The 10,669-nt window shown below is 38.9% G+C and overlaps 1 protein-coding gene across 1 annotated transcript; it reads right to left on the bottom strand.

Moving 5' to 3' along the window:
- Nucleotides 1–226: 226 nt before the first annotated feature.
- On the bottom strand, nucleotides 227–7,595 carry LOC139118799 (sulfotransferase 1C2-like). The gene is made up of 6 exons (XM_070682263.1): nucleotides 7,119–7,595; nucleotides 5,178–5,443; nucleotides 2,878–3,001; nucleotides 2,374–2,468; nucleotides 1,428–1,599; nucleotides 227–999 (listed from the first exon to the last, which is right to left on the bottom strand). The coding sequence occupies exons 1-6, from the start codon at nucleotides 7,276–7,278 to the stop codon at nucleotides 890–892; spliced, it is 927 nt and encodes a 308-aa protein (XP_070538364.1). The 5' UTR covers nucleotides 7,279–7,595; the 3' UTR covers nucleotides 227–889.
- Between the last annotated feature and the right edge of the window lie 3,074 nt (nucleotides 7,596–10,669).

The raw sequence follows: 10,669 nt of genomic DNA on the forward strand, positions 1-10,669 counted from the left end.
ACGAGAGGGGTTTCTTGACAGATGTCTTCTGCTAACCAAAACGATAAATACATTTAAAACGAGATTTCCGTTTATTGTAGCACATTGTCGCTGTGGCATCATAAACAAAGAACAAATTATAATTGTCCAAATACAATGAATGCCATGTTTGGTATGTGCTATTATGATACAATACTCAGTCGAGAGACCGGTGTTTTGACCATTCTAATAAATGAAAGCACTAGTCTTTTATCTTTTATCAACGCACTTTTTATTCACAAAGTATTACAAACTGTGTCCGATCCATTGAGCATAGTTATCCCTTCCACGTAGCGATTCAAGTGTAGCATTACTAAAAGTTGATCTCAATTAGCTTGTTGAAGTCACACAGGTTTAGTCTATAAGTAAGAGGGATTTGTGTGCTATTCCTACCCATTGAATCACTTCTTCCATCGAAGAGAAATGCCTGCTTTGTTAACCTTTTGAGCGCCAAAGTCAATTTTTGTCAGCCTTATAAAATATACCTAAGCCAATTTTTGTCTGATTTTTGCCAAAATTTTGATAAAAAACTGTGGCCAATGAAATGTTGTGTTCATTTTGTCCAAAATTATCAGAAAAATTACAGAAAAGTTCATAAAAATTGGTAAAATGTTGCTCTGAAATTGTGGTGGGAAAAATATAGCACTCAAAGGGTTAATGATGAAAGACACTAACCTTTCCAAGTATCACTTCGCACATATTCTACTGAATAGACATTATATTTCGTTGATCCATGAATGAAATTTGTTTTCGACCTTCAAATACTGAAAACTTAATCTTCCATAAGACAAGCGCTTAGAAAATATTTGGAGCGAGCATTTTGTACCAAACGATGCACTTTTTGGGAAATAGTGCTAGTGAAACGTCGACATTAAAAATCATATTTCAAGTCTTCGTAACCGTTCATTTTCTCATTGTAATCTTTATCAAAAATCTCGCTCTGGGCCACACTGAATGTGTTTTTCCAACCACCAGAAACGCCTACAGAAATGAAAAGACGAACAAATTACGAATAAGTCAGGCGCCACCAAGCCATTCCTGTATCTCAGTAGGGTAATAGGTGATGTATGCTTATGAAAACTGGAGGTCGTGCTAAAATACTTGACACAAAAATCTTTGATACACACTTGAAGGTTTTCCACCGAGCGCCTCGTTATTTACTGTGTTCTAAAGGGCTCAACAGTTACGACTGCCTAGGTTACTAGTAATTGATGCGTGGTTGTGCCCACATACATCCACTCCTGCTAAAATCTGATAGTACTCTCCATCAATGCAATTCGAAAATATTATTGTTGTGTTATTGAAAATTTCTTTATTTATCAAGTTTCTTTGCAGTGGGAGACGCATTTAATTTCACTTGAGTTGATCAAGTTTGTCGCTACGAAAGGGAGTTTGTTGGCACTAATTACCTTTCCTCTGCCATGTGCCCCCTGGCCTGAGAACGAGTTCACGACCTTTGATTGTCTCACTGGCCTTCTTCATGTACTGAAAGTCAGTGACCCGAACCACTTCATCGAGTTGTGAGTCTGTCAGAGACTTGCCCATGAAATCAGCAATTCTCTTGACAGAACCTTTGTGATCCTAAGAGAAAGGCAGTGAGAAGAAAACGACTTAAACAAGTTTATTTCGTCTGATCTGTTTGCTGTGTAACCTTTATACGCACCCGTTCACTCAACGGCCATCCATTGGTTAACGTTCAAGAGGTAATTTGATTGCTGTGACTTTGTATATTTATTTTCATTGTATTTGTTCAAAGAAAGAGTACTTCTTCCTTCTGTGTGTTGAAATAAACTTGTATAATAAACTTCGAAACATAATGTGTACAAAATGTAATGCTAATAGGGTTGAAAATGAATTCTAGCGGGGACTAGCTTTTGCGTGTAAAGAATAAGCTTATTATCAGACACTACACACAAATGTACGGGTACATACTCAGGTGATAATTATATGAACATATTTGCGACTCGGTGTAAAATATAAAAATTACAAAATATATTTTGTGTAGGGCAATTACTGGAAACATGCAACGTTACAACTGCCATGATCCACGAAGACATAGCATGCTGGACACGTTTTGAGACGTTTTAAGCACATCCTCAATTAATGTCAAGTGATATTATATAAGTATACAGATCGGACGCAAGCGATTCGTCATTCATGGCTAATATTCATGGACGGCGCATTGGTATTGTACCGTCTGTGAACCAAATTAGATAATGTGCACACGGTGCAACACATTTTAAGGCAGGCTGGTGCTGTTCACAAAATTGCCGAATGGACAAGCGTTAAACTTCATTTGCACTGGAAGTTGCGATCATGCATTGTTATATCGAATACTTGTATTACTAGCCTCACCTTCTTGATGTCTTCATAGCGTATCCAAAACATCCAAGGTTCGTTCTTGTACTCCGCCCATGATTTAATGAACTCACAATAGTCGCCAAATATTGCTGCAACGGAATGAATCAAAATTGAAATATTCACAGACAGTAAACTGTGAGGGCGTCCTAAGTGGGATCACTTCTGTCCATGCATACTTCCACAGACAGTATCGGTGCGCATGTGTACTAACATTTACCCAATATGTATACTACCTCGACCATTGAATTTGCGTTTCCTGACAAGTCGAAGCTTTCAAATGATTTACCTTTTTGCACGAACCCATGCTATGCCATTTCTCGCTCTACATCCAAGCGTTGGCAAATGTTACTCACAGACTACCCTAACCGCTAATATATGTTACATTTGTCATTGAAAATTCTGCTACATGTAAAGACGCCTCCTGATTTGATCCACAGTTTGTCTGCAGAACTTGATCAAACGGTGTGTGTCAAAGAATAAGCGGTTTAGCTTACTTACTGAGTCCTTTCATGTACGCGTCGAACATTTCTTCCCAGGTTAAGGGGTCCAGAAAGCCCACGGTCAGATGCCAGTTATAGAGAGAAGTGAGGCAGTCCTTTGGGTTTCTGTCCACCACGATCGTCTACAGAATGGAATAGCATACAGAAACGACGCAGGTAAACACACAGATATCGAGATGATCGCGTGCGGTAGACGACGCAAAAGCAAAGAACTGCGGAAAAGCCAAACAGGAAAGGCAAACTAAAAAAGTCTTGCAAAAATAAATGGAAAAGCACTGACGCATGTGTAAGTGTAAGGCAAAAGAAGGGCAAGAACACTGAATTTCAGAAAGTAATCAAGTAATCTTTTATTGTATGAATTTTTGACAAAGTAAGCTGCCATTAAAATACGACTGATGGATAGATGGCACTCCTGTGAGTGAAAATTATGTCTGTCTGTCCTCGGTCTTTTCCGCCATGAAAGTATAAATAATACCGTGGGGTGAAACCTCGAGGCAGAATTGGAGATGCTCTCATGTTTCAGTATATGTTGCAGTTGTATCTAGATTGACAATTTTCTTTGATGTTATTGCAATGAGTTTGCAAGGTGCTTATAAAAATTGACATTGGTCCTCGCATCCTTTAACAAATCATGAAGCAAACTTTCGACCGTAACTAATAGCTTCAAATATTCAATAGCTATATCCTTTATTATAAAAAAAAAACCAAATTTGTGTTTTCATTCGTCTCCCTAATATGCTGAAAGTTAAGGTGTTATTTCCCCTTTTGAACACAACACAACACTGTTTATATCCGGTGTTCTTGTTCACACATGAATTCTGGTCCGGACCAATATTGATTAGTCAAGATAATATTGGATATTATATCATACCAGTATATTGATGGTGCAAATACAGCGATCTGATTGGTCGGGACGCGAAAAGAACCGTGGTATATTGGCGATATACCACGGCTGGCATACGCGCGAGCTCTCAGCCTGAGCAAATATCTATTTATGACGTTCCACGCCAGAATTTCAATATACTGTTATGATATAATAGCAATAAATCACACCCAACGACGGTATACCACTAGATTTTGACCAGCTCACTTCATATATGCCCTCGCTATTGCTCTTGCATATATGTCGTGAACTGGTCAAAATATCGTGGTATACCATCGCTGGGTGTGCTTTATTGCTTAATTAAGTACACTTGTTTAGACCGTGGTATTGAGTTTAATGGTGCACGGTATTGGTATTTCGACACAGTTTCGAGAGTAGAACGAGTTTCGAGAGTAGAACGAGAATGTGATTTACAGACACAACAAAAATATTTGAATCATAATAACGACCAGGTGTCACCTAAACACGCTCCCGTGCTTCAGTATATGTTACAGACGTCGAAACTTTTCTTTGATATTCTTGTTATGAGTTTACAACTTTATTAAAATTGTTATGATCAACATCTCGAGCAATATCCATCGTATAATGCTTCAATCCAAAATACAGAAATTAGTATCTACCTGAAATGATAATGCTAAATTTCTTTCATGGCCGTTAGATCATCGTATAACAACTTTATGAAGCAAATTTTAAAAAAGGACTTTCGTCAATGTTATATCTTAGTATCTTCAGTGTACATGACAAGTTTCATAAACTTTGGTCCAGTCGATCTGGACGTATATCCAGCATTAGAAACGTTCGTTAAATACTCAAATCAGAAATAACTGATGTAATGTGGCTAATTGACTTGCATTAAAACATGTTTCATCAAATTTGGTTCAATCAATGTATCCCTAATTAGGAAAGTTCAATAAATATGCGAATGAGCAGTGTCATTATCGTAAAACCTCTACATTAGCTTTAAATCTGCTTACGTTTTTTTATTAACATCTGCAACAAGATTCGTCTGATATGATGATGAATTTCTGAGAACGTCTGATTTCTGAACAAATACTAATACAAATCATTATTAATTACGCAAACCTTCCCCGGCAAAAAGTGATCAGTTCTTGCCATTCAAAGTCCAAAACAGAACATATGTACCAAATTTGATTTAAATCTGGTTTCTCGAAATATAGCGCTCACAGACAGACAGACAGACAGACAGACAGACAGACAGACTGAAGTACGAAAAAAACTCACACATGATGAACATGTGAGCTTACAATGGAACCTTAAGGCATGTAAAGGGTGCTGTCAGGAAAGCTCCAATCATACAAACTGTCTCTTGACAAAGTGCTCAGCTTTTCAGTACGACCGCAAAACACGCAGTATCAATTTTTTATCGCAACTTTGTGAATCGCAGTTGAACTTACTTTCGGTTTCTTTTCAAACAGCTGTACTGGAGCTATGTCAGGACGAAGGTGCGTGGCTATTCTTCTCGGTGAGCCCTTGGGCATTGTCTCTAGTATGACTTTTGCAAATGACGGTACTTGCGTGATACCATCTTCCACCAAATCGGGATGAGTAGATGGGCCGAGCTCTAACAGGGGAACTTTTTCCATGAGAGATCTTTCCTTGAGTATATCGATGTTGTCAATGTTTTGGATTGCATCGATGATTTCCGCTGTCCAATTTGTACCTGAGGATTTATTGACACATAAATTATATATATATATATATATATATATATATATATATATATATATATATATATATATATATATATATATATATATATATATATATATCGAATTATTATAAAGTTGGCCATTCATCAAAATTCCGTACTCCAAAGACAGCTCAGAAGTATGTTGGTCACACTTATTATGTCCATTTATGCTGAAAGTTTGATGAGCGTCACATATTAGTAATTTGCTCATTCGCATATATAATAAATATCTTTTTAACTCTATATCAATACTGAATGCATTGGTTTTGACCGAACCACTAGATTCATTAATTATGCTTAAGTTACCTAATTTGCATATTTAGCTACCTAATTTTCATATTTAATATATCAATACTAGATATAATTATTTTGAGTGGGCCTCTTGCATATATTGATGGCAATGATGTGCAGTTATGCCGCAATTCTGAAGATCGTCACATTGTTTGCTCATGTTTGCATATTTACTGAACCTTTTTGATATTACTTCATACACCAAACTGAATATATTGATTTTGACCCTTCACATTCCTCCGACCCCTAAGTAATGACGGCTCCCTAATTTAACATGTGCATATTTGGCCGTTATCATGAAAATGCCCAGGAGTGGTACACAGGGCCCGGTAGCTTCAAATAACGTTACATTCATTTTAATGGACGCGTCTGATAACCCGCAGCGATGGAAAAATAGTAATTACAATTTCGAGAATGCTTTAAACAGCTCTTGCAAGTAAGTTGTGAACAAATATATGATGTGATATTATGTGGTCGTCCGAAATGAATATTAATGAATGAATGAGTGAATGATTGATTGATTTATGGTCCCTTGGGGCGGGAAACCATTGGTCCTGCTATGTTGGGCATGCAGATAAACCTGCTGAGTCACCGTGCAAGTTCCAGTGGCTGGGTTAGGTACGACAGGGGCACGCGAGACTGCAGACAGGGGTGCATGAAAGTACAGACAAGATTAATTAAACAGCACAAGACTACAAACAGAGGTGCACGAGACTACAGGGATACCTCGTGTCAATAGAGATGTCTTATATTTGACGGTCAAATTTGATAAACCCATGACAATGTTGGACATAGTGCAGAATGGATGCAGTTACTGTCATAAAAGTACATTGAACCGATGCCAATGAAAGATTGTACAATGAATGTAATAGGTGACATTAGACTCAAACTAAGCCAGCGACCAAACTTGGAGATGGTACTGTGAAACTGTAGAACTATCAAATAGTACTCAAAGAAGATGAAGGAACCAAACATGGTAAAACAAAGGGGGGGTCCTTATTCTTTTTTTGTGTTCAGTAGTAATTCATTATTGATTATGTCTATAGCCCGCGTCACCTGTGACACTGTTGCAACAAACAACGTTGGCTTAACCTGATGCGATGACTAAGCAAAACCTCTGAGCAATGATGTCGAGGTTTTATCATCGAAATGGAGATAGTGTCGAAGCTTGTCCGCTTCTGTTATTTAACGGTATTTTTTTATGTTTATTTCGTCACTACCTAATGACTGAAAGGAACCCAAGTTCAATTCTGCTGAAGCGTTCACAGGCAAACATACTCTGCCTGCAGCGGGTTACCCAAAAATATACGAAATGAATTCAAAGCTCTGCCCTGGTGATGCATGGGAGACTTACCGGCCTTTGGATAGGTCACCAAAAACACGTCCTCGTCTCTGACTTCAAAGTTCTTCACGACCGTCTCGATGTTGTTCTTTTCCATGATGACCGGCAGGACATATCCAGGGCGGAAGAAGTAAGTCTTCCTGAAGAGCTTTTGCTCCTGTGAGGATGCCATTATGTAGCGCGACAGTAAGCTGTCTCGGGCAAGGTATCTGAATATGGAGTAAGTGTGACCCGCATCTTCCAATTTATACCCAGCACTACCGAAAAAGATATCCTAATCGCCTATTGGCCAACTGTCCCGATATGGGTGTCATAAACTTACGGTCGTACTTGCAAAACTTTTTCACGTGCTCCTGAATTTTGCACGTGCTCCCGAATTTGCTAATTTTTTCAACCGCTCCGATATTATGGCCATACTGATAGCTTGGACCAAGTGCAAGTTATGCAGATTATGATATTTACTCAGAAGATTATTTCATAATTCATATAGCCACAATCAGACTTTGAATTTTCCGCAAATGTTAATCATTTGCCACACGACGTTGATTCCATTCTACATGGAACTGATGGAGTGTACTAACCCTTTGGATACTGTATCAAGCTTCGGTCGAGTCCCCACTGTTTTCTGAGGTGAACAATCAAACTTCGAATATTAGGATTGAATGTATACAGTAAACTACATGACTCGACAGTCAGTGTTTACATGTGCTTGTCCTTTAAAATACAAACATTGCTTTGTAAAGAGAGGAAGGTTTGTGACTGTCTTATTTACCAACTGTGTCTGCCTTAGAAAGGGACCCATATAGTCCCAAATTGGGTGCAGTGGGTACAATAGGTAGGGTATAACTGGACTGTTCAAACTTCATAGCACAAACTCTACAATATTCCGTAAAGTGGAGGGTGCTGACAGTTGACACTATTGAACAAATATTTACATCAAACTTTAATTTTTCTTCAAATGGTAGGTTAAGAATGCTTATTTGGGGTCAAAAGAAATGCTAGAATCAAAGCCAGGGGTCAAAAGTCAACACTTTATCATGCGGCGAAAACGGGGCTCGAAACGTAAAGCGCGGTACATATGTGTATAACTTTCCTATTGCAGTGCCCCCTGGGTATGTGCCCCCTGGGTATATGCCCCCTGGGTATGTTCGCCAGAGTCAAGATGCAGAATCCGCTTCGGTGATTAAGTAAAAGGCTTAGTCAGCAGCCCCCCCGCTGCAAATAAAGGGATTTTAAACAGTGTTCCTTGAAACGAATGAGAAAAATACCATACTCATTTCATATTCAGTCTGTGTTTTGCTTTCAGCATTCGAAGTACCCTAGGCCTAAGACTACCAAGAATACTTACGCAAGCATGAATTCTCCGAAAAGCTTACTCATCACGCCTTCGATGACATATTTTAACTTACTGCAGAGCAGAAAGTCTCAGTTTGGTGTATAAACGTGCTAATGTTGTTTCAAAGAACAATAAAATACGAGATCTACCGGTCTGTTTCACTGTATACATATATAGTGGGTTTTCCTTACTCATATCAGCTGTTGTCGATGATTTCGAGACCGCGATACCGGTGACACGGTTTCAACAATCAACACTGCGTGTAGCCATTGGTGCGATGACTAAGCAAAACGTGTAAGCGATGATGGCGAGATTTTATGTCTTGCGCGTTTTATGAGGACACTGTCAAAGTTTGTCTGTTATTGTTAGTTATTTATTTATGTTTATTTCGTCACTATCTACCAACTAAAAGGTAACCCAAGTTCAACTCTTTTGAAGCGTTAACAGGCAAGGCATACTCTGCCGCCAGCTCGGTACCGTTTTACTGACTGAATTCAAAGCCATGTTCTTATGGTGCACGGGGGACTTACCGACTTTTGGATAGGTCACCAATAACACGCCCTCGTCTCGGACTTCAAAGTACTGTTCTTCACGATCGTCTAAATGTTGTTCTTTTCCATGATGACCGGCAGGACTACGGCGCGCCAAATGTTTCAAAAATATTTATCGTCATAGAGTAAAAATAAACTGTCAAATTTTCTTTCTAAAAAAAAGTCTTAAACGTGTATGGATAATAAAGAAAAAAATTCTTTCGTCTATATCATTGCATGTTATTAATGTACCTTTTCATAAAAATATCATTCATTTGAAAATACGTGTCATTAAATATTTGAATGTGTCTGTACAGATAAAGATGACGTGCAACCGTCTTTCTCGATTGAAATAAAAATTCGATGGAATTACGGAAGAAAATAAACGAGAAAAGTATTATTGCAAAAAAGGGCAGAATGTTGTGTAATGCTTAATTGTAAAATATTCTTTAAACCGCAATGAGAAGATAAACTGTTTGCAAAAATTTAGAAATACCACACTCCCATACTTATTGACGTACACATACACGTGTATTTGATATAAAGGTGCAATGAATGCTGATTATAAGGGAAAAAAGAAAAAAAAATCAAGCACACACACAAAAAAATATTGAAATGATTAAAAACAAAACCACAAATAGTACTTGCACTACTACCAAAAAACAAAATGATTCACCATCAGGTCTGACTAAAAAAAGAAAGAGAATCACAACTGAAAAGTCGACCGAGATCGCGCCGGCGTTGAGGCTGAAAAGAAACCAAAACGAGGTTACAAAAAAAAAAAAAAAAAAAAAACAATCCCCCTCAAAAAACCAACAAACGAGGTTACAAAAACAAAAACCAAACGAGGGTCTCCTCAAATCAAATCAACAAAAAAACTGTAGGAAAAAAAGAGGCCCGTTCGAGAAAAGAAAACAGAGAGGGACACCCCGCAGAAAAAGCCCAACATGAAATTTTCAACGTCATGATTGTTACAGTTTAATGCCAGAGGGTTTTGGATCATCACACTCGGATGTTGGACAAGATATTTTGGGTATTTCAGCGATAACTCTCAGCTTCTAGTCTTCAATATCATCTCATGGACGTCCAAGTTACCGACACGTTCCATTCTATATTAAACAGTTACAGGTGGACAAAACACTCGTGGTGGTTAGTCGGCTGCCAGCGGTCCCCTCATGGCGTGCCTCAATATACACTCGAGGTGGTAAGCCAGCGGCCGGCGGTCCCGTCGCTAGTACAGTAGGCCTACACGCCGGCAGCCAGCGATCCCCTCACTGTACAGTGTAGGACCGCCTCTTCCAAACCATAGACATTCTAGGCCCAAACCATGGAGTCCTACCCCAACAAAACGATGGCTAGCCACTAGCCCACGGTTACGTGTGGTTCCGATACATAGTGGCCTCCGTGTTTGGTATGCTTAGTAAAATTGCATACCACGCAGCGGCCGCTATGCATCGAAACACACGTAACCGTGGGTTTAGCCTCTGAACGGAGTGTGACAAAGGCAAAAATACTCAGGCTAAAACACTCTGTCTAGATTCTAGGCAACGTTTTCACTAGTGCATGTAGAACGCGAACGCGCCCAACTTGACAAACACTGATCATGGAGGTAGTCTCTACTACCTCCATGCACTGATCAAGCAGCCGCTACTTCTCTGTATACTGTAGCTCCGGGTGGCAGGGCTGTGAGTTACAGG

The sequence above is a fragment of the Ptychodera flava genome, chromosome 19, assembly GCF_041260155.1.
Source record: "Ptychodera flava strain L36383 chromosome 19, AS_Pfla_20210202, whole genome shotgun sequence".
Classification (NCBI taxonomy): Eukaryota; Metazoa; Hemichordata; class Enteropneusta; family Ptychoderidae; genus Ptychodera; species Ptychodera flava.

What these genes read in the sequence shown, in the direction of transcription:
- LOC139118799 (XM_070682263.1), bottom strand. Translation starts at nt 7,278, where the DNA reads ATGGCATCCTCACAGGAGCAAAAGCTCTTCAGGAAGACTTACTTCTTC. An exon ending in GGTGACCTATCCAAAGGCCG is followed by an intron (nt 5,444 to 7,118) that starts GTAAGTCTCCCA and finishes ATAAATCCTCAG; the next exon opens with GTACAAATTGGACAGCGGAA. An exon ending in GGGCACATGGCAGAGGAAAG is followed by an intron (nt 1,000 to 1,427) that starts GTAATTAGTGCC and finishes TCATTTCTGTAG; the next exon opens with GCGTTTCTGGTGGTTGGAAA.